The 27,605-nt window shown below is 41.8% G+C and overlaps 2 protein-coding genes and 2 non-coding genes across 4 annotated transcripts; all 4 read left to right on the forward strand.

Annotated features, from left to right (window-relative positions):
* The first annotated feature begins 1,510 nt into the window (after positions 1-1,510).
* Positions 1,511-7,119, forward strand: tfa (transferrin-a). The gene is made up of 17 exons (XM_029525566.1): positions 1,511-1,550; positions 1,921-2,072; positions 2,502-2,604; positions 2,702-2,893; positions 3,144-3,270; positions 3,446-3,501; positions 3,774-3,937; positions 4,051-4,204; positions 4,309-4,472; positions 4,566-4,662; positions 4,763-4,783; positions 4,943-5,107; positions 5,362-5,512; positions 5,761-5,828; positions 5,922-6,103; positions 6,527-6,719; positions 6,868-7,119. The coding sequence occupies exons 1-17, from the start codon at positions 1,511-1,513 to the stop codon at positions 6,912-6,914; spliced, it is 2,076 nt and encodes a 691-aa protein (XP_029381426.1). The 3' UTR covers positions 6,915-7,119.
* Positions 7,120-8,616: 1,497 nt separating this feature from the next.
* eif4g1a (eukaryotic translation initiation factor 4 gamma, 1a) lies at positions 8,617-27,426 on the forward strand. The gene is made up of 30 exons (XM_029525565.1): positions 8,617-9,031; positions 10,945-11,071; positions 11,165-11,245; positions 12,495-12,677; positions 13,066-13,165; positions 15,476-15,627; positions 15,868-15,960; positions 16,542-16,614; positions 16,704-17,660; positions 17,758-17,846; positions 17,968-18,157; positions 18,424-18,557; positions 19,494-19,613; positions 19,733-20,131; positions 20,552-20,698; positions 20,797-21,033; positions 21,261-21,365; positions 21,563-21,844; positions 22,023-22,140; positions 22,222-22,321; positions 22,516-22,838; positions 22,974-23,092; positions 23,222-23,394; positions 23,526-23,651; positions 24,151-24,232; positions 24,395-24,493; positions 25,039-25,188; positions 25,329-25,410; positions 25,568-25,708; positions 26,312-27,426. Exons 2-30 carry the CDS (start codon positions 10,997-10,999, stop codon positions 26,491-26,493), a joined length of 5,112 nt encoding a protein of 1,703 aa, XP_029381425.1. The 5' UTR covers positions 8,617-9,031; positions 10,945-10,996; the 3' UTR covers positions 26,494-27,426.
* Positions 20,176-20,252, forward strand: LOC115058411 (small nucleolar RNA SNORD66). Its single transcript, XR_003842082.1, has one exon. It is a non-coding gene; the product is annotated as a small nucleolar RNA SNORD66 (small nucleolar RNA).
* On the forward strand, positions 21,078-21,155 carry LOC115058403 (small nucleolar RNA SNORD66). The gene has a single exon (XR_003842074.1). It is a non-coding gene; the product is annotated as a small nucleolar RNA SNORD66 (small nucleolar RNA).
* Positions 27,427-27,605: the final 179 nt, after the last annotated feature.

Consider the following 27,605-nt stretch of genomic DNA (forward strand, 5'->3'; position numbering starts at 1 on the left):
AATGAACTAAAGAGGACAAAAGAGACAGACACACTAATCATGACTTGCAGACTTTCGATTTGGATTTGAAATAGTACAAGTGACTGAAAATTGAAATTATTTTGTCAGCTCATACAAAATATTAATGCAATACCACAATACTTCAAAATATTAATTTGTAATCCATTTCCACAAACCCACAAATATTAAAATGGTTTCTTAATACCAATCACACTATTTATCTTAAACTAAAACTTCAGGTCATTGCCTTCACAAATGAAATCTGTCCATTTACCTACCATCATGTTGCAATTTTCTAAACTTGCATCATCAGTAGCAGTGGAAACAAAACATTAAAATCCATAGTGAAAGTTATAATTCAGTATTTGGCAGACAACAGGAGGAGGTGTGATTTACTAATCAAGATGAACCTTAGCTCTTGTGTTGGGTAATATTTACTCTGTAAACATTAGTCACATGAACTGCAGTTTTGCTATGTGAAATACTTAGATAAATCAAATCCATGCTGTGAAACATCCTTCGCAGGGCAAATCGGCTTTCAGCAAAGGTGGCAGAAAGAAATACACATTTGCAATAACTCAAGATTGTGCAAAACTCGGTGCACCATAACTGTATTATTTCTGTCTCAATAAGCTGCTCACAGTAGGTGCCCTCATTATTATAATTAAGAAAATCAGTTACTAACAAGAAGAGATGTCATTAACAAAAAAAATGAAGGGGGCAGGGTGAATTTAACTAACTACATGTAATGAACAACTGTGCATGATTATGACTTTGAACTATTTGTACTTTTTTTTTTTTACTATTTAATTTTCTGCGACTTTATCATTCCTCTGCACTTTTTCAGGGGTAAACTTTGTACTTTGCTACATGTATCTGTCAGCTGTAGTTACTGGCTGTATTGTATATTATGATTTTTCATGCATAATGGTACAATTTTAGAAAACATGACACAATTGAAACCATCCAAAATATATATATAAAGTTGAGGGAAGTTCCAACTTCAAGAGTAATCTATATTACTGAATCTGTTTTCTTGGGGTGAATTTACTCTTGTAGAAAGAAGAACACTTATCAAATGCAAATTCAAAGTCTTTTCTGACAACTTTATGATCAAAAATAATCATTTGCCACTGCAGTTGATTTTGGAAGAAACACAGCAAACAACTGGTTTTGAAGCTTATGCATTAAAAATGACATTTCAGCCTTTTGCTGTGTGAGCCGTGGTTGCAACACTGTTTTCAGTTATTAAGAATCATTTCAGATTTTTAGTGCAAATAATTGTATTGGAAAATCTGTGACTTTCCATTATGAGGAAACTCCAGATTTGCATGTCCATCACATGAGTACACAACGCAGCACACATTAGGAAACCTGAGCAAACTGTGGCGTTTATCTGTGTGTGTGTGGTGTTTTTTTTTTTTTTTTGGGCTGGTCAGCTTTGCCTATAAAAGCCTGCTCTCCCTCACTGTCGGCCTGCGCTACTGACCTGCAGACACCAGAGTCCAGCATGAAGCCTCTCCTCCTTGTGTCGCTGCTCGGCTGTTGGGGTAAAGAGCTTTTATTTGTTTAGTTATCTGTGCATTTATTTATTTTTGCTCGCGCTGATTATTTTCCGTGCGGCACGGTGGTACAGTGGTTAACGCTGTTGACCCCCCACAGCAAAAGGGTTGCCTGTTCGGTTCCCGGGCCAGGGGCCTTTCTGTGCACAGTTTGCATGTTTTAGGTTAATTTGTGACCCTAAAATGGCCGTGAGTGGTTGTTCGTCTCTGTGTGTTGGCCCTGCGATGGACCTGTCCAAGGTTCGGGTTAGCTGGGGTTGGAAACGGAGAAGATGGATGAATGAATGAATGTATGTATAAATGGGCTATTTAGTCTCATGTTCTCTAAATGCACGCTCCATCTGCTCCCCCCCACCAGCCGCCGCCGTGGTCGCGGCCCCAGCTGACACGGTGAAATGGTGCGTCACTTCGGAGCAGGAGTCTCGGAAATGTTTGGATCTGGCCGCCGCCGCTCCGAGCTTCTCCTGCGTCCGGAAGGAAAGCACCCTCGACTGTATCATCGCGATCAAGGTCAGGCAAGAACGGTGTCCAGCTGTGATCCAGACGTGCTCATAAAAACTTTGAGTCTAAATAGGCTTTAAGTTAGGGCCGGCACAGTTTGTTTGCTTTTTTTAAGAATAAGGAAGCCTGCTCTTCTTATTATTGATAGATTCATAGTTTATTATATATTATATATTTATATATTATATTATTCATAGTTTTTAAATTTGAACTCTTGGATGCAAAATTACCGTTCATTTCTCAATGACATGTAGTGGGGTGGAATTGTAAAGTAACATAAAATGCAAGTTTTAAAGCAAATTAGCTACATGCAGTGTACAAAAGCAAGATAAGTGACACATTTACACCGTATTAAACTCCAAGCGAAACATGCTCTGTCCTGCTTTAGGGTACAGACATGGTGCTGCTGGCTGGTAAACGTCTGTGTGTCTCCGACAGGCTGGTGAGGCAGATGCCATCACTGTGGATGGAGGGGACATCTACACAGCTGGGCTGAACAACTACAACCTGCATCCCATTATTGCTGAGGACTACGGCCCCTGTAGGTTTACTAATCTGCTGTCTTTGGTGACAAACGGCATTTAAATGAGCTATGTGGTTTCACCTTTTGCTCATAATTGTTCTGTGCACACCTTTAGCTTCAGACACCTGCTACTACGCTGTCGCTGTGGCAAAGAAGGGCACAGGATTTGGCTTCCACGACCTCCGCGGGAAGAAAACTTGCCACACTGGCTTGGGGAAGTCGGCAGGCTGGAACATTCCCATAGGAACTCTGGTGTCCATGGGTTTAATTCCATGGGAAGGTATTGAGGATAAACCAGTGGAAGAGGGTGAGTAAAATATTTGACATTATCTTTAAAGATATATACGGCGATTGATTGAATTGATCGTGTTTTATGTCAGACAATGAAATTAAGAAGAACAGTTTCAGTCTGCTTTTGTTCACAGCTGTAGAAAACTGTGGAATCCGACTTATATTTCATTTCTGTATCATCCATATGTTACTAAAGGCAGACCATAAATATTCAGCTGCATAATCCCATTTTTAAATCCTGGCTGGCGCTGCTTTTTGATTTGCAGCGGTGAGTGAATACTTCCTGAAAAGCTGCGTCCCAGGAGCATTGAGGCCCAAACTGTGTGAGCTGTGCAAGGGAGACTGCTCCAGGTCCCACAGGGAGCCTTACTATGATTACGGCGGTGCTTTCCAGTTAGTATGAGTTTAATCTTTCTCACCACCACCACCACTTTTTAGTGGCCATACCTCAGTATATGTAATTCCGTTGCCTTTTATCTGCTCGGACACGTTTTCAAAGCCATAATTTGTTCCTGATGATGATTATAACTCTGATACTGATGCATCCGTGTCCTGGTTTGTTTGACAGGTGCCTGGTGGAGGACAAAGGAGAAGTGGCTTTTGTGAAACACCTCACTGTCCCAGGTTTGTATCACACTTTTTTCTTCTTATATGTAACGAATTACTGAAAGAAAATAGTGTTCCATTCTATCAATACAATCCAGCTTGGGACTGTTTCACAAACTGCAATGCTTTTTTGATTAAACAGTCAAATAAATGTCTACACAGATAAGACTGTCACTCCATCACCAATCTAATGTTTGGCTGTCCAATATGCAAAACAAAATACTACACCATGAACTAAAATATAGACGTGGTAGATATATTTGAAACAAGATCACTTTCAACACTTTCAGATTCTGAAAAGGCCAACTATGAGCTGCTGTGTAAGGATAACACCAGAGCACCTATTGACTCCTACAAAACCTGCAACCTGGCCAAGGTGCCTGCCCATGCTGTGGTCACCCGCAAAGACCCACAGCTGGCTGAGTTAATCTGGAACAAACTCCAGTCCGTACAGGTGAGCAGCACCGTCGACTGCCTGGGAAGGCAGAAGTGGGAAAACACAATGATCCAGTTAAAGGCGTAGCTCGTGCTTTTCATACTAGAGTGCCTTAATCTTTGTTTTTTCAGGGCTTTAACCTCTTCTCATCTCAAGCCTATGCACCTGCCAAAAACCTGATGTTCAAGGACTCAGCAACAGGGCTGGTTCGACTGCCCCCAACCATGGACTCCTTCTTGTATCTAGGTGCTGAATACATGAGCATCGTTCGATCCCTTAAGAAAGGTACTGTAAACCTGAGCAAATGCCACATGCAGATTGGCATACAAACCATTATACTGATTGACAGCAGCCAATGATTTACACTTATATGATGCATCTCTTTCCAGAGCAGACACCAGGCACCGCATCCAAGGCCATTAAATGGTGCGCCGTGGGACATGCTGAGACCACCAAGTGTGACGAGTGGACCATCAACAGTGTTGGCCCTGATGGCTCTGCCGTTGAATGCCAGTCTGCCCCCTCAGTTGAAGAGTGCCTGAAAAAGATTATGGTAAAACAGGTTTTGCCTAAATATGAAAATGTGTTTCTAATTTGATATTTTTCCTCTATTTAATGGCCTTTGTTTATCTAAATTGTCCCGCAGCGTAAAGAGGCTGACGCAATGGCGGTGGATGGAGGACAGGTGTACACAGCTGGAAAGTGTGGTCTGGTTCCTGCTATGGTGGAGCAGTATGATGAAAGTACGGTGCTTAGACAGCAGCGACATGGTCATCACACACAATGTTGTTTTAATTTCACCTATTAACTGTAATATTTGCATGTTTGTTTTTATCTCCACAGCGCAGTGTGGCAGCACTGATGGTAATAAACCTACATCAACGTGTGTGTGTGTGTGTGTGTGTGTGTGTGTGTGTGTGTGTGTGTGTGTGTGCGTGTGTGTGTGTGTGTGTGTGTAAGGTCATGGAAAAATGTTTTATGTTTTAAATTGTATTAATGTGATCTGTGTGTCCTCTCTTGTAGGGCCAGCCTCCTCTTACTATGCTGTTGCTGTGGTGAAGAAAGGTTCAGATGTGACTTGGGAAAACCTGAAGGGCAAGAGGTCTTGCCACACAGGCATGGGCAGAACTGCAGGCTGGAACATCCCAATGGGTCACATCCACAAAAGGCAAAATGACTGCGACTTCAGTAAGTAACCATATACTTATCTAAGCAAAGCACCTACGTTGACGATTAAGGTAGTACTAAAACTGGTGGAAATCCAACTTCTGTACTCCAGACCATTGTAATACTGGGAACAAACATGGTATGTGAAAGTAGCAACCATTTTTCCACCAAACTTTATCTGTTAAGACTATTTAGTGGTTAATAAAAGTAATTCTCTTTCACCTCCAAATTTGACACGCACAGCTCGTACTGATTGTCTCTCTTCCCGTCCTCAGCAAAGTTCTTCTCGAGTGGCTGTGCTCCTGGAGCCGATCCCAGCTCTCCATTCTGTGCTCAGTGCGTTGGCAGTCGCAAAACTGTCGGTGATGAGGCCAAATGCAAAGCAAGTGCTGAAGAGCAGTATTACGGCTATGCTGGAGCCTTTAGGTAGGATGGACGGGTGTTCTCACTGCAGAAATGTCCATATGCATGCACTTTGAAGCAATAGTTTAATACTATGAGGCCAATTTATTTATATTTATTGCATTTATTAATGTTTTGGAGAGAGAAATGGCAATAGTTGTCCCTCTGCTAAGATAACAGCCTCCAAAATCCAGCTCCTTACTAACACGCAGGAATGAGCTGAACTAATAAACCAGTTTACAAAGATGTAAGTAGAATTTCTCTGTTTACAGATGTCTCGTGGAGGGTAACGGTGATGTTGCCTTCATCAAACACACAATCGTCGGTGAAAACAGTGATGGTAAAAGACTGACCAGCTTTAACCTTATCATTGACATATAGGCATTTTCTTAATAACTACAGCATCCTTCCATCCCACCTCTTCTTGATAAAGGTCATGGTCCAGCATGGGCTAACGGTGTGAATTCTGCTGATTATGCGCTGATCTGCCCTGGAAAGGGTCAGGTGGCAATTGAAGAGTACCTCACATGCAACCTGGCTAAGGTGCCCGCCCACGCTGTGGTGACACGTCCAGAGAGCCGCGCTGAAGTGATCCGTGTTCTCCAGGACCAGCAGGTCAGTCATTCGTTTTTCAAGTCACTCGTTTTTGTTTTGTTTTTTTTTACGTAGAACTGCGATGAAATTCAAACCATTTAGAGGGGGATGTTGCCTCATGTCTCTTTTTATTAGATTCTTAGGAGTTTCTGTATTGGTGTGTAAATCCCTGAAAGGGCTTTCTACTACAAGCCACATATCCATTCAACAGAGCTTTTTACTAAAAGCAGGCAACACGTTGTCTATCACACAATTGTCTTTAGGGGAGATTTAATTCAGAGATTTTGAAACTACGACAGTCAAATATCAAGGGCAGTCTTCCCATTGAGGCATAAAATGCAACACAAAAATGTTCTGGGGGAATCTTTTTTTTTTTTTTACTTTAAACTTTTAAAATTTAACTTTCAACAGCATTTAGCCAATAATTGTGTTTTGTATTTGCAGGCCAAGTTTGGAAACAGTGGTGCTGATGGCGTATTTAAGATGTTCCAGTCAGCAGGAGGAAAGAACCTGCTCTTCAAAGACTCCACCAAATGTCTGCAGGAGATTCCCTCTGGATTCAACTACGAACAGTTTTTGGGACAAGAGTACATGAATGCCATGAGTTCACTCAGACAGTGCAGTGAATCCACTCCAGGTTTGTATTACTGTGGGTTGGACAGAGATGCATGGGGAATTAATAGAATATATTTACAATAAAAGCGTATCCCTCTAACACAGGCACAACATTGAAGAAAGTTTCAGCTCTGCATTCTCACATTTTTGTATTTCTCTCTTCCCAACAGAGCTGGAGAAATCTTGCACTTTCCATTCCTGTCAGCAAAAAAACTAGTGGTGACCTTGGACTATGTTGTGTCTCATATAGCTCACAGTGATTCAAACACGTTACCCACACTCGACCCAAAAATGGCATTATTCTCTTTCTGATCCTTTTGTAGGCCTGTTTATAGAAGAAGAAACACATGTTGCACTCTCAAAACCCCAAAATAAAACTTTTATGTGTCCAGTCATGTCCAATTGTAGCTATTTTCACAGTGTTGAAACAATATTCTACACTGTTTCACTTTTCTCTAATAAAGCCTTTTTAATGCTCTATTGTAGTGATCTTATGATCATTTTTCTTTCTTTTTTGAGTATTTGAGTATTGAGTATGCATTGCTTGCTGCTTATCCACAGAAGCAGAGATTCCTCACATAAATGAGCAAATATATCCTTGGGATAATCTGTCTTAGTAGGCTGCACAAATAATATTCTTTGTGCTATGAAAATCCTCCAAAAAAGTCTCTTTTCAAATCAAAAAGCATAACGAAGATTCAGATTTTCACAGAACATGGACTAAAGCCAAATGAATGTTTAGAAAAACAGACACACTATGATTTCAGGTTGTATACAGAAATGATAACCACATTAATGTTCACACTGGAGCCTTTACATAAGAGGTATATTGCACAGGTTTTCCAATTAGTGTGACCATACAAGAGAACCCATTGTTACATTGCTGGAGGCAAACTCAAACAACATCTAACATTGAACTGTCTTCATATTTCATGACTTCCAATTATATCTTAAAGTGGAAAAGTATATATTAACACAGGCTATGTCAGTGTTGGTAGTTTGTGTGAAGTTTTATGAATGGCGGACCTGTCACAATGATATGATCATTTCTTGTCAGTACATTAACTAACTTGCAGACACTCAGCAGTATGTGCATGATGAAGATATTTTTCTGTTAACTTTAGGCTGTGTAAGGGTGTATTAATGTCCCGACGGGACACAGTCTAAACACACACCATACCATTAATAGCACTTCATTTCAGCCAGGAAGATCATGTCCGTGTCAATGTACAATTTTTCACGGGATTGATAATTGGGAATAAATCATATTTTACCAAAAAGTAATAAATTGCACAGAGGGAACCAACAGCTTTGGGTGAAAATCAGTCATCACTGACGTTAGATAAGGTAGAAAATGAAGAAAGCTCAACTGATGGTGATGTCAAAATAAGTGTTAATCATCTAAAGGAGTGGCTGAAACTAACTAACTAAGGTCAATATTGATTAATATGCATATTTTTATTCACAATTTATTATTTGTCAAGTGTATGAAAAGACATAAACTGTCATGTCTGGAAGACAAGCAGCAAATTCTCATTAGAGGAAGTTCAAGCCAGCAAATGTTTCGCAATATTTGCTCGTAATTTGACCAATTAGTTGCAGGTTTAGTGAGTTAATGTAATATTTTGGATTATGTCACAATCTAAAAAAAAAACCAAAAACAAAACAAGTCTGTTGTTTTTATATTTGTGTCAAATTTAATTTATTTTCAGATAGGTGGACATTTAGAGATAAATACCGTTCGTCATTTTTGAAATGTTTCTTTATATCTAAGTAGATGGATGTCATCGCAACATCCTCCGCAACAGCTTGAGCATCAGCGTGATGAAGTGACCGAAGCTCCCGTATCACATGACCGAGGAAACGGCATTAAATTTTAATTTTCCCGGAAGTTGCCCCATGCGACTCGGAGGCGCACCGGCTCCACGGACGAGAAACACCGCACTATGGCCTCGCTCTGAGCCTCCTCACACGACTGTGGTGCACGTACCGAACCGGCAATCCGTCACCATCGACGCCCTGATCATGGACCTACGGTCCAGAGGCTTTTTGCGGGCCCATCGGAGTTGTCAGTAGTACTCCCAAAGTACTATATTGTTAGATTTTGAGCACTGTCACTTTTGCACGCCCGGGGATTTAAACCGAAGTGACAGCTACTCCGGCTGCCGGTTAGCTAACTAGCTCGCTAAGTCATTAGCTAAGAAAAGGGCAACACTTTGCTTTTTGGAGTAAAGGACAAGAAAACTACAACACCACTACTTTCAGTAACAGAAGACTGATCAGAGGCCGATTCCCCGAGTTCACATCTTACAACATATTCACTACTGACTCCCGGTAAGGGTGAAAACATGTACCGATGGTAGAGCTAGCTTGGAGTGCGCCGGAGCTCGGCTTCATTTTTGTCAAAGGCACACGGGGCTCGTCGGTGTTAGCCGGTGTTAGCAGGCCCCGCCGGCTGTCATCCGCTCACTCACAGGGGCTAGCCGGCTAATCTTGGCAGAGGTACAAGAACGGATAAAACCAGTGTAATCTGTATGTGTCAAAGCCGGTTTGTTCGTTAATGCTGTTTTATTCCGAGAGACGTTTGGCTGAAGCTATCCCGCCGTTAGCCGAAGTGACAGCCCGGGTTAGTCGCTCTCGTGGCCGGCAGTCACCGCAGGCTCCCGGAGGTTGTTGCTCAGACAGCGACCAGATTCATCTTTCTAAGGGACGTTTTCATTGCCGATTTACACATAGGCACAGATTGGTTCAAACCTCGATCCCAGGCATCCTTTTCGCAGGATATTAGTCCGGGATGTGTGTCGGACTTAGGGTTTGTGTCGGTGGATCTCCTCGGGCCTGTAATTAAATTCACCTCGGAGGACGGGGCTGGGCTAAACCGCTAACGTTAACCGACAATAGCTCAAATGTAACCTAATCGGTGTCAAGTGTTGCAACATATCTGCTACCACCGGCTTGTTTGTTGGCGTCGAGTTGCTTCATCGCCATTATTATCATCATCATTATTATTAGTAGTAGCAGTAAACACGTCGCTCGTTGCTTCACTAGTCCACCATGGGCTCTTGGTGCGTTAAGGTTAAATGTGGACTCAGCGTTGAGCCACGTCGCGTATCCCCGTGAAATGTCTCTGTCAGTGGGACACGTAACGTTAGCCGGCTGTCGGCCACCCATTTGACCGGGAACGATGGCTCGCTGGCGGGCCAGTAAAATGCTATAACACGGAAAAGACTCCGACTTGGTCCTCAAAGTGTTGTTATTTAATGCCGGCTCGGGAGGCTGTTGGCCGCCAGTGAGCCATATGGTAGCTTAGCTTAATGATGCCCCTTCAGAAAGAAGCATGGCATTAGCTAGCAGCTAGCGATAGTTCCTGTGTCAGCAGGTGGATGACACGTCTGCTAGCTGCTTCCATCAGTTCACGCTAATGTCTACCGTATTTCAGCACGTGTTTGATGCTAATTTATCTGGGTGGAAAGGCTGCAGCCAGGCTTTGAAATTGACAATGACTTCAGGTGAAAGGACTGTATTATTTGCACATGGAGTTAGCACAACCAGGGGGCAGTAGCCACTGTTAACACAGTAAATGAACTTTGACCTAAGGTATCCATTTTCTTAAATTCACTGAAAACCAGAGCAGTCCAAGTGGCTCTGTGGCAGTCACACATGAACTGAAGGAAGATCTGGTAATATTTACTCCTGATCCTTTCGTATTTACCCTTAGTTTGGTCAGGCTGTGATCATTTAAGTGTGCACCACCTGCTCAGTGGTTGAGGCCATAGTAGGTCCTGATCAAATGTGAAAGATTGTAAATTTAAGACTCCTTTTGTAGTGATCAAAAGCCACCATGACCAATTTCATTCTCTAACAATAAGCATTTTTGAGTGGGCTAATACACAAGTCTGTTGCGATTTAATTTAAATTAAGGAATAAGTACATGAATATTATCAGTGGCAAAAGCCTACATGCTTGATTCATGCGGTCCACAAGTGACCCAAGATTATAACAAGTGGTAGTGTTATCGGAGGCGAAACCACAGACCACACCCTCTCTGCTTAGCTAGATGTTACCTCACTCATGGTTCACATAGTTATACTATGTTCTCAGGTATCTGTCTTTTATGGCGCCACCATTATTTTAGTGATTGCGGCATTAAAAAAAAAAGAACTAGTAGAATTAACTAAGTAATTCAATTTCATTGTATTGTATTGAAACATGGCTAATAGTGTATTTCTTGCTGCTGTTTTCCTCAGAAAGGCTGGCAAAACAACGCCACCCTAATGCAGCACCATAAAAGAACGTGAAATGAACAAACCGCCACAGCCTATAACGGGACCCAGTTCTGTCCCAAACCCTGCCCCCTCCCCTGGATTGACACAGGTGAGAGCCATGACCTTTCTTTCTAATTAAACTTCTTTTAGGCACTTAAACTCAGGTAACACATTTTTTCTCCCTAAATTTTCTCCTCTGTAGGCCGCCTACGGCCCCGGGCAGCCCCCTCTTGTTTTTGCCACACCACCTCCACAAATGAATTCTGCACCACAGCCAAGACAGGTATTGTTCACAGCACGTTTATTATTTATTATTTTATTTAGGGTTTTTGCATTGAGAGTCTTAAGTATTATGTTTGTTTTGCCTTGGTTGAACTTCTCCTTTCCCGCTCTTTACCAAAAAGGTCTCTGTCACTGACTTCTCTTGCTACATGGCTTGGGCTAAATGTGTTCATGTGTGCTTGTTATAGCCTGTTTGTCATCTTTCTCCTTGAATGTCAATCTTTACTTCTTTCCTCTCTTCTGCTATCCTCCCAGTTTACTGCAGGGCCCCGTACTTTACACCAACAGGTACTAACACCCCTCTCTTTTCCTTACATCCCTCTCTCCTTAGCTTAGAGCATGCTTTCAGTCCTACATGTTGGAGAAGTGGATAATAACTAATTGCGTTTATCTCTCTAGGGCCTGTCATTAAGGGTCCCAATGTTGTAAAAGATGAACCAGTCTTTATTTATTTATCCTGCATCTGCACTTTCATTTTTTTATCCCCTGCTTCTTTGCATTTGGCCAACAATGTCCAAAACATATCATGATAAAGATGGCACATTGTACTGTACATATAAAGGACAATACTGTGTAATGCCATTTATTAAAACAATGGATGCTGTTAATCTTTGACTGGGGTTTCAGCTGAACAGTTTGAGTGTTAAATTAAGTTTTTGTTTTGTTTTTTTTTGGTACCTGCAGTATTTCAGTATCACTCTCTGTATGTGCCTGCAGCCCTAAAAATGACTCCTTAACCAAACCTTCAAACCTGTACAGAGTTGCATGAGCGGCTACGGTTGTTTGTGCAAACTGTGAATGACTGAGATACACTGCTGCCTTTCATCCTCTCCCTCTGTACGCCTTGTAATCTCAACCTTCCGCATTGTCTGTTGTCCTCATTTTCACCTTAATCTCACTCCCTTTCTTGCTCTCTGCTCATGATGTGTTGCGCTGCTGAAGGGTGGATACAGAGCATTGCAGGTAACAGCTTTTCTTTGTCCCCCCTCCGAAACTTGGGTTAGCCTCTTTTGTGGCAGGGTCATGACAGCCAGTATAATTTAAATTGAATGTAACCTAAGAACTGAGCGTGGTCTACAAAGTTGATATTACGGCAATACTTCCTTTTCAAGCGCTGCTGCAGTCTTAATACATGGGTTAGGATTACCATCGTAAAAACATTAAGTGCAAATGCAGAGCAACACATGTTTACTCATGATAAGATGGTCTTCATCATTCTTTCTCCCCGTTTCCCCTTATTTGTTCTCCAGAGTTACTATCAAAACCGACCAGCCATGGCCACCAGTGCTCCAAGGGTACAGACAAGTAGTGGCCCCCGACCTGTTGGACCTGCTCACGTCTATCCACCTAGTTCACAGATGATGATGATTTCCCAGCAGCAGTTGTCTTTCGCTGGCTCACCTCAGGGTTATTTCATCCCCCCCCCTGGACAGGTTGGTCCTCATTAGTAATAATTGATTTATTCAAATGGCACAACACATTATAGGTCTACCTCACAACTTACCCAAAAAATACCGCATATATGCTGCTTGTATTACAGTAATTGTCTGAAAATAACTGTTGGGATGAAGAATGTGGCTGTTTGTCAGTGCCTTCATGTGTACACTACTTTGGGTGCATGTGATTTATTCTTGAAGAACGGTCTTCAACTAAACCATTCAAAAAATGCTTGGACAGATGTTGTTGGTACATTTATTTTAAAATCAGGTGTTAGAAAAGGTTGCTCATCTTATAATTGTGTCAGCATGTTACTGTGGTAAGTGGCAGAGATTGATCTGACGTTCTCACAACTTTATTGTACCGCCATTGTTGTTTGCACAGTACCGGGCCCCATACATGCCTCCCACTCAGCAGTATCCTGTGACCAGTGGTGCGCCAGGTTTCTATCCAGGAACCAGCCCTGCTGAATATCCTGCTTATGGTAAGGGGCTTTAGCCCAAGACCAACAACCAAGTACAACCATAAACATGGTGATTGTCTTTCAAAAGAGGTAAAACCTCTGGTTAGCATTGAAAAATGTTCAGCCGAGGGATCAAACTGAAGCATCTGGTTTTTTTCCAGATCCATTTGCACACCCTTTGCCCAGTATGTATCACTGGGCCATGTCACAGTTTTGCCTGGTGTCTTTTAATGTCCTTCTGGGTCAAAACACTGCTGTTTGTGGTGAACTGCCAGTTGCATGTGTTCTGGCTTAATTCTGCTTTGGCCTGTATTCTTTCTGTCTGCAGTCGCACCTGACGCTGCCTCACAGGCTCCATGAAATGACTGAAACTTTACTTCTGCTTTCCTGTTTTGTTTTTGTTTTGTTTTGTTTTTTTTTAATGTATGTCGACATGAAGCAGGATGACAGGGTGGGAATAAGGGGAAATAAATTCTGTTATTGATTAACTTAAAACAAGAACTGGGACAAAGACTCAAATCTAATGCAAATGCGTTCAAGGACAAATATTGTTCTGCAAATGTGGCGAATCAAACTTTTACTTGGAGAATGAATTCAATATGGTGCAATGAGCAGAACATAATGATTCTGATTTAACACTGCCCAAACGCTGACTCTTTTTTTTTTCCCTGGGAATTAAAAAAGCAATAGAGGTAACCAGTAAATATGAGGAAATTGGTAAAGGCATTCATTTCATGAGACCTTTTTTAACACCCTGCTTCTTCTGGATCCTCTCATTAACTCATTCTGCATCTGTCTCTTCCTGCCCTATCTCCTCCTTACCTCCCTCTCCTGACCCTCATTCCCTTCCTCTACTTTGCTGCGTTGGTTCAGAGCCCTCTCTTGCTGCGAGGGAGAGGCGGGGTGGTGGGGGGAGAGGAGGCGGGCGAGAGAACGGCCGTCTCTCTCTCCACGGCGCTCCTCTCACCTCCCAGCGCTACCCCGGTGAGTAGTGTGTGCTTATGTGTTGGTCAGCAGGCTTCAGTGGCAAAAATCTGTGGCTCTTCTTGCTGTATTGTGTTAATCTTTTGTGTGTGTCACACAAAGTTGTACTTTTCCATGCAAATTGGAGCACAAAGTGTAAACTGCATACCCAAAATATTATGTGCTAATTGTAATCTAAAAATAATCAGCAAGCACACCGGAAACACTAATACAAATATTGAAACGGTAAGAAATAATCACACACTTTTATATTTGCTTTCATGTAGCCACACAATTACTGTGGGGTCTTTCACTTACAAATATGTGCATTAACACTGTAGTGTATGTAACTCAACATTTTAACGGATTCTGAGTTGGCCCAGAAAATCTGGAATCTGTTTCGAAAAATAGAATTTAGAAAAAAAAACAAAACAGAAGTAATGTTGTCTTTATAACTGAGGATTTGAGATCTTCTCTCCTGCAAACCCCCAAAAATCCACTCTTCAATCAAATTGTCACGTTTCCAGCTGCTCTAACAGTGGAAACAAGAAGTAAATACCAAGTAAATATCAAAAATCTTCTGATCTATTGTGTCAGTTTAATTTTCTGCTGATGAACAACAGCCTGCTGACACTGGGAAGACAGTGAGACATCTGTCTCTGCTAGCTGCCAGGTCTCTTTCTCTCTTGTTTATTGGGTAGTTAATTTAGATTTCGTAGCTCAAATTCCCCTTTTTAAATTTCATTTGTTTAAAATTTTTATACAGTGACTTGTCTCATGTGGTTACAGTATATAAATTCTATAGTTAGTAATAATTGAGCTGGTATTTTTTTCTGTTTATTTACTGCAGAGCATTTCAAAATATGGCTTCTGTCTGTTCTTCACAGTCTGGATTAAAGGTCATTACTCCAGAGACTTACATTATGATTAAATTCATTCTTCATTCTAAATCACTTTTATCGTCACCCAGGGTGCGATCATAAGAGGGAGGTTGTGACTCTAGACAAAAACATCCCATGGTTTAATAGCCAAAATTTGTTTGTCAATATTTTGTATAACCTGTCAGTGGGACTTCTGGTTTTTGTGTTGCTGCAAGAATATCAATTTTCTAACTGATTTATCAAGAGGGTCTTTTAGCACACAACACACAAAAAAAAAACTGCAACTATTTAAATGTCATTTTTTTAAACAATTACACTTATGGTTTGCACGTAGTTCCTGCTTTGTAGGGATGTTAGAAATACATGGCAAACAAATTTGGTCATGACCATGGGAATGAAAAATTTTGTGACTATTGAATGTGAAAGAGTTTTTTTTTTTTTTTAAATAATCATTATTTTCATTTATGCCTTTTTTTTCTCACTACAGCAGGAGCATACTATCCAGCTCAGCCGCAGTACTCTCCATCTGTCCAGCCTGCGCCGGTCATGATCAACCCCACCCAGCAGCCACAACAAGCCCCACCTCCTCAGCAACCACCGGCACAGTCACAAGGCCCACCAAAGAGAGAACGAAAACCGGTAGTGTGTCACAACAAAAGGGCAGCCCGTCTCTTGTCTGAGGTCAAAAAAATGAATGGCAGTTGTATTGTCATGTTCAATGTGGAACTTTCCCTTTTTACTTCAAAATAACAATAGTATTTATTATGATGCGTGCCAGCTATAGATCACTATGGCCAGGATCATCACATACCGTGTGTACTTTCATGTTGGATACATGTTACTGGGAAACTAGCTAATACATGCTCTGTTTCCTGATAGATAAGAATACGAGACCCCAACCAAGGCGGGCGTGATATCACAGAGGAGATAATGTCAGGTGGAAGATCCGCCACCACACCGACTCCCCCACAGGTAATCCCTTATTGTGTATTGACCTCTTTGAAACTCAGATCCAGATCATTATGCCATTGGTCAAAGACAGATTCTTTTCATAAATATTACTGTAAGTTGAGATTTTCAGAGAAATATAAACAATTTTCAGCTATTTTCTACAGACCTAAGGGACCGTGTATGTTGGGAATGACATGGAGAAATCAGAGTGGAGAATTTGTGGAGTTCTCACTGGGGAAAGTTGGTTGGCAATGATGGTTAGCTTCTCTGGCAATCTAGCAGTTTTTCCAAATTTGGTGAAGTGTAAAAAAAAAAAAGTGCATGTATGTATGTATATAAACCCATGTTGAAAACTGCCCAGCAGAACATGTAGCTTTAGGAGAGTTAAACCATTTTTTATTTGTTTGTTTTTGATATACTGTCAGCAGGGAAAAATAGGGGGTCAAGTTGGCTAAATATGAGAAATATTTGGAAGGCTGTATTTTTGTGTGCATGACAATTGAGTTGCAGAAATTTTGTAATGAATTATGATGAATATGTGTAGCTTTACCAAAGAAATGTCTTCCTCCAGTTATTTAAAAACATTTCTTTTGTGACTGAAGGCCATAGCAGAGGTGAGTCCTGCACAGACCAACGGTGAAGTTGTACAGCCTGCCACTACAGTAATAAGAAAAGGTGAGTGTGTTTTTCATTTTGGTTTGCATAAAAATATTAGCTTTTCATATTCCACATATATATAAAAACAGTTATATTTGGTTCCTCAGATGAAACAGAGTCTCCTGCTAGTGCTGAGACCCCTCCACCCCCAGCCCCATTAAACGCAGAACTGGTGGAGGCCAAACAGGAAACGGACAGCCAGATGACACCATCTGCTGAATTAGCTGACCAGTCTGTAGCTCCCACAGCTGCCACAGAGGTGCCACCTCTGTTAATAAAGGACCAGCAGTCTCCCTCTCCCTTACCTTCTGCAGTTGCATCTACTACTCCTGCTGAGGTGGTAAATAAAGACAATACTAAGGTTTGTGACACAGTAGATGCTCCTGTCAGCCCCTCAGCACCATTGGGAGCACAAGATGCACCTGTCAAAAAGGAGGAACCACAGGCAACCCCAGTTCCAGCTGAGAAAGTGCCAGAAAAGGAGGAAAAGGAAACAGAGGATGTGAAGAAAATTGAAGAGGAGCAGGTAACCAGCTCCAAGTTAGAGATGCCTGCTGAGGTTGTAGCAACAGAAACCCCTGTTAATGTGGCACAAGAAGATATGGCTACAAAAACTGAAACTGAAACTGAGCCTGCAGTCTCTGCACAGGAACCTGCTGCTCCACAAACCCAGAACGGTGTCCCAAGCTCTGTCCTTGAACCTGAACCCACACTGGTCGAAACGGTAGCGTCTCCTCTCTCCAATGGCCTTCCTCAGCACATTGAGGAAATGTCTGAGGAAGTGGCATTTTCAGACACTACACCCCTTGACAAGCCTGAAGCTTCTCAATCTCAGGAATCCACAACTGTGGCTAAAACTGAAACACCAGCCCGGGAGGAGGAAGAAGAGGAGGAAGAGGAGGAGGGGAAGGAGGAGGAAGAAGAAGAAGAAGAGGAGGAGAAGAAGAAGAAGGAGGAGGAGGAGGAGGAGAAGGAGGAGAAGGAAGAGGAAGAGGAAAACGAGAAAAGTGAGGATGCCCCTCCTGCCTCTATTAGCTGCCCTACAGAGGAATCTACTATGCAAGGTATATGAGATTTATTTTGACTTTCATATTTAATTGTTGACTCTGTTTTTCTATAAATATGAAATTTCAATGTCAACAATTTGTCCTTTCTTTGAAGCTGTTATGTCTGTGCCAAAGAAGAGGAAGAACATGAAGGAGATAAAAAAAAAGGAGGCCATTGGAGACCTCCTGGATGCCTTCACAGAGGTGTGTATTGAGCCAGGTCGTGCTCAAGACTCCCATCTGCTGTATCACTGATAATCTGGAGAACTTTTTGTTTGCCAAATACACCCTTCTGTGTATTCATTTCCTGTTATGTTTGCTGCAGGAGCAGAATGCCAAGCCTGTTTCAGAACCCTTGTCTACTCAGGCCGACCCTGTCCCTGTTGCTCCAGCTGAACTTCCCACTGAGGCTGCAGATGAGACGTGGGAAGAGAAAGAAGACAAGCAGAATACAGAACCTGACCAGCCCAAAACCACACCTGAGCCAACTGAGCAGAAATACCAGTACAAAGAAGGTAGGAAATGACTAAGACTTGTCGCAATTAGGAGTCTTTTTGTGTGTAGTTACTGCTCTGATTTATACATTGAATGAGGTCATTTGCAGTTTACAGTGGGGATTTAGGGTGTCAAATTTCCAAACAGAGAACTAGACAGGTTCTATCTGCTAACAACATAATTGCAAATAAATTAGCAGTTCAATATCAGGGACTAGAGAGCTCCTCAGAGTATATCCTCAAGAATGTTTTCTCATGAATTTAAACATTTCCTGCACATCCTTCAGAAAATTGGAAGCCAATAAACCCAGAGGAGAAGAAGCGGTACGACAGGGAGTTCCTCCTGGGCTTCCAGTTTATTAGCGCCAGTATGAACAAACCTGAGGGCTTGCCTACCATCAGTGATGTGGTCCTTGACAAGGTAGGTGATGTTTTGACTTGTGGAGTATCAAAGGCACCAATTGTATATGCTGAGAACTTGAATCATAAAAAAGTAAAGAAATGGTACTGATTCAGCAGATGATGCAGGAAACATTACCCACAAGGTTATTTTACTCAGCTGTCTCAAAATAATAATAATAATAATGATGATGACAAATAAATTCCTTTTTATGTCTTGCCAGTGTCTGTTAAATATTGTCTCCTAAGTGGTTTGAAGAACTTGTTCCAATCTGAAATCAACCCAAAGTTGTTTTTTTTTTTTGTTTGTTTGTTTGTTTATCTTCAAATTTGTGTGTATATCAGTTTACAGGATATCTCCTGATACATTCATCCAACCTATATAAAAATTGCAATGCTGATCTTGTCTCTTTTCACATGAATGCCATTGTAGAACACCACATTAGAGAAACCTCATATTTGCTTCACAGGTGGCTTCTGTCTATTATTAGTCGACTGAAAAAATGCAAACACTGGTTTCGGGTTTTTTAGCAGCTATACAGCAATCAGGAGGAATTATGATAGTTCTTCCTCATAGAGGTGTTTCAGCATAGACCTGTTATACTTGCAGCCCTGGGCTATTGTCTGGGCTCTGACCGAGCCACTTGAACAAGTGTTCAGCGATGTGCTGCCGTGAATGACGACATTAAAAACTGTTATTTTTTGCTCTTTTGCCCACAACTAATATCAATGTAAGGGGTGTGCCACGTTTGGAATATTTATTTATTTTTACAAAATTTTGACTTGCAAGCAAAGACAAATGGGTGCCCATTGGCATTAAAGCTTATTAAAGTACAGTCACTAAGTACAATAGTGATCAGATCTCATCCTAAGTATGGGATACATTTTTACAGCTGAGCATAGAAATAAAACATGTCTGTTCATTCAAAAACCGGCCAGAACATATTTTTCTCTTCAGGTAAATAAGACCCCCCTGCGGCCTGCTGACCCAGCTCGACTAATGAGTGTTGGTCCTGATTTCACTCCCTCATATTTGGGGAATCTTGGGAGCAGATCAGTGGGAGGACCTCGAGGCCCAGTGAGTGACTTTGTCAGTTCTTTCTTGGTTGAACTATTCAGTTTGATATTTTTATTTTTTATATATTATTTTTCTACTAATATATATATATACATACATATCCCCTTGCTTCCTTATAGCCTCCTGGACCACGTCGCTCCCAGCAGGGTCAACGTAAAGAACCCAGGAAAATCATCAGCAGCATGTCCCTCAATGATGATGTGCAGCTCAACAAGGCTGAGAAGGCCTGGAAGCCCTCCATGAAGAAGCCAACTCGTAGCCGCGGTGGTGAAGAGGAAGAAGAAACAGAAGCAGGAGACCAAGAACAGGCCAAGACTCTGGAGCTTTTTAAGCGTCTGCGCAGTATCCTCAACAAGCTGACTCCTCAGAAGTTTCAGGAGCTGATGAAGCAGGTGACAGAGCTAACTATAGACACGGAGGAGCGGTTGAAGGGAGCCATTGACCTCATCTTTGAAAAGGCCATCTCAGAGCCGAACTTCTCTGTGGCCTACGCCAACATGTGCCGCTGCCTTATGGGAGTAAGTCATTTGATTATAATTAAATCTTGTGCTTGTATTATTTGCTCCAGTGATGACTTTTGCTTTGTGCCACGTGTCTGGGCCACTTAACATTCATGATGGTATTGAGGAAATGAAGGAGCAACCATATCACTGTAAACGTTCTTATTTATGCATTCTTAATCTTTGATGTCCATTCTCATTGCCTCGAATGCAATATTTCACAAGTCACTTGAACTCTGAACTGTTCTTTGTGATCAAAGGTCATCATCATAAGAACATGCTAGTACATGCTAATGAACTGGAGTTTATTACTGGTTTAACTGGAGGCATGCAACTATTGGTTTGGTTTTAACTATGAGTTAAGTTATGTAATTATTAGTGATGGGGGGGATTATTCACTACAAGATACTAATTGCATTAAACTTTTTTCTTTTCCAGTTGAAAGTCCCCACTTCAGACAAGCCAGGACTTTTTGTCAACTTCCGTAAATTGTTGCTCAACCGCTGTCAGAAAGAATTTGAGAAGGACCAGGATGATGATGAGATCTTTGAGAAGAAGCAAAAAGAGATGGAGGCCTCTAAAGATGTAGGAAATGCATTGATGTCTTACAACTACCATGGTCTATTTTTTTAAATCAGACAAAAACTGATAATGCTTAAACAACTATGTTTCCATCCCTTCAGGACGAAGAGCGTGAACGCTTGAGGGTGGAGCTGGAGGAGGCCAGAGACAAAGCCCGTCGCCGCTCCCTGGGTAACATTAAGTTCATCGGCGAGCTCTTCAAGCTGAAGATGCTGACAGAGGCCATCATGCATGACTGTGTTGTGAAACTGCTGAAGAATCATGATGAAGAGTCTCTAGAGTGTCTCTGCAGGCTCCTCTCCACTATTGGCAAAGACCTGGACTTTGAAAAGGCCAAGGTGGGTGAAGCATGAACACAGATTGAGTGAACTGTAAACTATGTCTCCAGGGATGACCTTTACTTTTGTGCCACGTGTCTGGGCCACTGATTATTTTATGATGGGATTGAGGAACTGAGGAGACAAAGCACCAAAGTCAATCTCACTCATTTATGTATGTATGAATGCATTGGAAACATGACTCATAAAAGCTGCTTTTTTTTTTTCCTCCCCTTTGTCCCCCTCAGCCTCGAATGGACCAGTATTTCAACCAGATGGACAAGATCATCAAAGAGAGAAAGACCTCATCAAGAATTCGCTTCATGCTGCAAGATGTTTTGGACCTTAGAAGGGTAAATTTAATGACTCCATTTGAGTTAACTGAAATTAAGTGCTAATAACAGGCAAAAAGTATTGCTGCAACACCAAAAATGGTGCTTTCAGCTGTGATATGAAAAGTTTAAAAGTTGATATTAAACAGCTGGCGTTTGCACACATTTTGGAACTATTGAAGATGGCCTTGTGACAGTATTCCATCTCTGATCCACAGAGTAACTGGGTGCCCCGAAGAGGAGACCAGGGTCCCAAAACAATCGACCAAATCCATAAGGAGGCCGAGATGGAAGAGCACAGGGAACAGATTAAAGTCCAGCAGCAGCTCATGTCCAAGAAAGAGTCAGGAGGGGGCAGGATGGGCGGTAGCATGGGGGGCCGAGGCCCTCACACACCAGGAGGTGGCCGGGCTACCCAGGCTCAGGATGAAGGGTGGAACACAGTGCCCATCTCAAAGAACAGACCCATCGACACCACCCGCCTGAGCAAGATCACTAAGGTAAGAGTTTTTAACCAAAAAAAAAAATCTCTTAGAAATCTTGGCCTCCAACATTTTAAAAGTAAAATTAATCACATTGCACCATAAATGTTGTCGTGCTCCAGAAAGGACTCGGCATTTTATATGTTTTGTGAGTGGATGATGGTGAAAGCAACTTTTCTTGGTTGTTTGCCTGCAGCCTGGTGCGCTGGACTTCAACAATCAACTGCTGGCACCAGGAGGCAAAGGCACATGGGGGAGCTGGGGCAAAGGCAGCAGCGGAGGAACTGGAGCCAAACCAGCAAGTGGAGAGCAGGGTAAAACATTCTTCAAGAAGGCTGCACAGTTCAGGATGCGGGAGCAATTTTGGAGTTAATCTGTTCTTCTCTTTCTTGTAGATTCAGGTCGTCCAGCTACCAGTACGCTCAACCGTTTCTCAGCCCTGCAGTCTGGTTTATTGTTGTCTTCAGCAGACTCTGATCGCAGAGTTCCTCAGAGGTATTTAGAAGCTGTTGAAGTAAAATACCATGTCATTGTTCTGTACAGACCCAGTATATCAGTATTACCAATCTAATTCTATTTAATGCATCCTGCTTCCATCTGTAACACTGTCAACCAGTAATGGCCATTTTCTATATAGCTTTAAAAATGAGTGGATTAAGTTATCAAAACGTTTCACTTTTAACCTTTAGGTCAAGCTCCAGTCGTGAGCGTGGTGGTGACAGAGACAGGGGTGACCGCGAGAGGGATCGCTTTGACCGATTTGATCGTAGCGAAGGTCGGGAAGGTCGTGACGAAAGGAGCAGCCGGAACCAAATCACCAAGAGAAGCTTCAGCAGGGAGTCGCAGGAGCGTGGTGGGAGGGGTGGAGACAGCAGGGCCTCAACGGAGCCTGTGCGTCGCGTCGCCAGCATGACTGATAGCCGGGACAGGGGAAGCCGGGACAGGGGAAGCCGGGACAGGGGAAGCCGGGACAGGGGAAGCCGGGACAGGGGTCCAGGCAAAGATGTCACAGGTATGAAGTCCACACAGCAAAAGTTAAATTAATTTAATAATTAGTTTACAAGAAAGTTGAATAGAACAGTGTATATCGATTTTTTTTTTTTTTTTTTTTAAAGAAGTTTCTTTAACCTTGTGGGTTTTTTTGCAGCTAAACGTGACAGTGCCCCCACTCCTCCTCCTTTGCCTAAAGCTGCTTTGAGTGAGGAGGAGGTGGAGAAGAAGGCGAATGCTATCATAGAAGAATACCTCCACATCAATGACATGAAGGTAAAAACTAAGAATAAGCACATTCAAGTGTCTTCAAACATGTGCACCTAAACAGGCCTACCAGAAAATGCTTGGACTGTGAGGCCACACCGGTGCTTAGCAGTTCTCCCCCTTTTTCTGGGTCTGTAGGAGGCGTTGCAGTGTGTGGCAGAGCTCAACAGCACGGCACTGCTCTATGTGTTTGTGCGGACCGGCGTGGAGTCCACGCTTGAGCGCAGCACCATTGCTAGAGAGCACATGGGCCAGTTGCTGCATGAACTTGTAAAGGCAGGGACATTGCCCACACAGCAGTACTACAAAGGGTAAGTTATCATTATATAGCAAGGAAAACATCACAAAGTATTTCCAGTGCATGAAAGGTTGGGGTTTGTTTTTGTTATTTTGTTGTTGGTTTTTTCTGCTGGGGTTCAATCATCTTTTTTTGTGTGTGCAGGCTACAAGAGATCCTGGAGGTGGCAGACGATATGGCCATAGATATACCTCACATCTGGCTCTACCTGGCTGAACTCATTACCCCCATGCTCCTTGAGGGAGGCATCGCTATGGGACAGCTCTTTAGGTGAGCTCCAGTGCTGGATCTTAACAAAAATGATGTAATGATACAGTTTAAACAAGCCTAGTTCCTTTTGATTGTCAATAGAGCCTGACAACTCGCACACTTATCAGCTGTTCTATCCTGTCACATTCTGACTGAGTTTACATATTGCAGTTCAAATGTTACCAAAAGATAGTTTTACTGCAGTAAAAAAAAAAAAATACTTGTATGTCACTGACCCATTTACCTTCTAGAAGAATAAGGAAGTTTTCTAGTCAATCAAAAATTGAGGTCACTTATTTCCAGTAGGGAAAGCGCAAAATTTTTTTCTTAGGAAGTGAAATAGAAAAATGCTGACCTTTTTTGCCTTAAATGCAATTGTTTTTTTTTTTTTGTTTTGTTTTTTAATTAATCATAGTCGATAAAATGCTGTTTAAAAATAAATAAATAAAAGAAAATACTGCGTATTAATCAAGTTTGAAAGCAATCGGAAACTACATTCATTTGGTGTGATTCTCTCCAGGGAGATCTCGAAGCCTCTTGTGCCTCTGGAGAAAGCTGCTGTGTTGCTGGTACAGATCCTCAATTTGCTTTGCAAAGAAATGGTAAGACTGACACCCCCCCCCCCCCCCCCCCCCACATCACATACTGAGCGGATGCACACTTCTTCATCACACCATGTTGTGCTTCAAAAGATTTTCCTTACATTTTGTATTTTTGTTTTGCATTTTAGATTCACCTCTCTTTTAATGTTTTTCTCTCATTAGACACAGAAAAAGGTGGGAGCCATGTGGACAGAAGGTGCGCTAAAGTGGAGTGATTTCCTGCCAAAAGATGAAGACGTCAACAAGTTTGTCACTGAGCAGGTCTGTGTGCCGTGGTAGGAGGCAGTACTACCAATAAATAACCTAAAATGAACACTCTGACTGGGTTAGGGTTGACTGGCTGACTAAAAAGTAGTTGATGGGGATGGATGGGTCCTGTAATCCCCCCCAAATCTGATTGGAGGCAAACAAAAATAAACCTTACTGAGACAGTGTAGCTCAATATCAAATACATGCAGACTATTCAAATGTCACGGAACTTCTCGTTTGTGTTTTTGTTTATCAACGTACTTAAAAGATTTACAGTGGTAAATAGTCAAGCCCTCTGCTGGACCAAAATGTGAACTACTGTTAGGTAGAGCAGTTTACTAACAGTTAGATTTTGGACTCATTTTGATTAATTTTTGATTTATTTATATATATAATATATAGACACACACATACTTGTTTTTTGTTGTTAAGGGTTAATGTGTTTTGTGTTTGTGTTTATTTTTTATTTTAAAATACAATAATTGATTGTTCCTAAGTATAAAATAAAACTAACAAGTCACTCACTTACATGAGGTCTTTCTTTTTCTGCATTTCAGAAAGTAGATTTCACCACAGGATCAGGAGAAGAAATAGAGTCAAAGGAAGTGGGCAAGAAGAAGGCCCTAAGTGGAGAAGAGCTCAGCAAACAGTTGGACAGACTTCTGCAGGATAAGGCCACCAACCAGCGCATCATAGACTGGGTTGAGGTCTGTGACAGAGCCAGTAATGTTGCTCATGATTGACTTCACAATCCAATACTCCATGCAAGGTTTCATTGCTAACTGATATAAAGGGTGGTTGTGGAATTTTTCTGATGTTCAACAGTTTTCTTTTTTGTTTTTTGCAGGCTAACTTGGATGAGCAGCAAGTGGCTTCCAACCAGTTAATACGTGCACTGATGACGTCAGTGTGTCAGTCTGCCATCATATGTAAGTATGACTCAGCATGTCGACGCAAGATTGGCCAGTTTTTGGCCACAATTATCCTATTAAACAAACAAGAGACACCGTTGGTAACAGCAGAAGAGTTATATCTGTGATTGTGGTTCGTCTGAGCATATGTTTGTTTTAATTTTTTTCATTTCAGGCGACAACCCCTACAGGTTAGATGCACAGCAGATCAAAGAGAGGGCCAAACTGCTGCACAAGTACCTGTGTGATGAGCAAAAAGAGCTGCAGGCCCTTTACGCCCTCCAGGCTCTGATGGTGCACATGGAGCAGCCTGCAAGTGAGTGTCCTGCCTCTGCTGGGAGTGTTAAAGCTGCACTTTCAGAGACTGACCAATAATAAATATTTTATAGCAGCAGCCCTGTAAGAAATGCTTAAATGTAGGCTGACCTCATCATTTTAAGTTTTGGTTATTTTTAAAGCATTCAAATGTTGATATGTGTGACTAAATAAGCTACAGAGCTCAAATTAAACTTCTTAATGGCACAGCTTATTGGAGTCTCTCAAAAAAAAAAAATACAATACAATAAATGTTTCCTTTTATACTTTTCAAAAATCTGAGCACATATTTTCAGAACTTCCTGACTGCTGACATGATTGATTGGCCAAAGTGCAAAGTGTTGCAGCCAGGCGTAAATGGACCAAAGTGGATATCAGGATATCTGCATTATTTACAAAAAAAAAAAAAAAACAAGAACAAAACAACTTTCCACTGATTTGGTTAGAAACGGCAACAAAACCTAATAATTAAACATTAGTTTGTGTTTATTTCAGGGCTGTTGCATACTCCCTTCTCTCCCCTTGCAGCACACATTGGTTGAGCTCCAATTGGCTGTCACAAAACACTGTTATCTCAGCACTGACCTTTGTTTTGTCACTACAGACCTGCTGCGGATGTTCTTTGACGCCTTGTACGACGAGGACGTCATTAAAGATGAGGCCTTCTACAAGTGGGAATCCAGCAAAGACCCTGCAGAGCAAACTGGCAAAGGTGTGGCCTTGAAATCCGTCACCGCCTTCTTCACCTGGCTCCGTGAGCCAGAGGAGGAGTCTGACAAGGAGTAAAAGACTGGACTGAAAGCTGCCACCCCTCCCTTTGGCAAGGTGGGGGCTCTGCACGCGGCTGTGGAGAGTTGTGGACAATAATGCCAGAGAGGCAGACTCAATTTCAAAATCCTCAGTGAGGATATGTCTTTATTATTATTTTGTTTTGTTTCTTTGAGGGATGGACTCAGAAAACAATCATTTCTCTCTACCCACCCCTCTCTTGCTTCCTCATTATTTCCCCACCTGCTTGTCACAGCAAGTGTCCTAATCAAATAAACTTGAAAACTGATTCAGCAGGATTGCTTGTTAACAAGGTGTGAAATATCCCACATCAGAATGAAACTTTTTGTCACAATAATACATACAATGGGCTGCTTTTCTAAGGTTACCATGCCTAACAATGTGGTCTGCAAGAAAAAGCGGGGTGTGTGCTAGAGTGGGTATCATCATGCCATTATGTGCGTTCAATCCAAACACAGCTCTTCTATGTCTTTGTCCCTTACTGGAGTGTGCAGCATGTCTGAAGTGTGTTTCTATTAATTATACAGGGGGCAAAAGCCGCTAGACAAAATGTACATGAACTAATCTTCATTTGATGGATGGAGTTTTTAAAGCAAAGGTTGTCTATTTTCTGTTTCCTATCATGAATTTAAGAGGACAGAAACATGGAGGACTGATGTTGACCTTTGACCTTGACTACTAGGGGGTGGTCTTAATGCTTCTAAGCCATCCTCACCCATCCCCAGTAGTGAACCACACTGACTCTTCACCTTTACCTCCTCTATACTTAAACTAAGTTGACATAAAGGTCTCGTATTGACCCAATCACCATTAAAACTTGAAGTCTACAGAAAATTGACTTAATGGAATATATAAACTTAAAAAAAAAAGAAAAAAAAAGACAACAGAAATGATCCGAAAGCCTTTTCTACTTTAAGTGGAAACTCATTTCAGGAGCGTTCTGTAAATATATAATGATAATTAAGAAAACAACCTTTTTTCCAGTTTTATTTTTCAGAAACAATAAATTGCTGATGTAATTGCAGTGTATCCTTTTCCAACAGCAGTTGTCCGGATGCAGAGAGGTGCTTTAGGTAATCCATTGATTATTAGTTTTATTGGAATTTTGT

The sequence above is a fragment of the Echeneis naucrates genome, chromosome 17 (assembly GCF_900963305.1).
Source record: "Echeneis naucrates chromosome 17, fEcheNa1.1, whole genome shotgun sequence".
Taxonomy (NCBI): Eukaryota; Metazoa; Chordata; class Actinopteri; order Carangiformes; family Echeneidae; genus Echeneis; species Echeneis naucrates.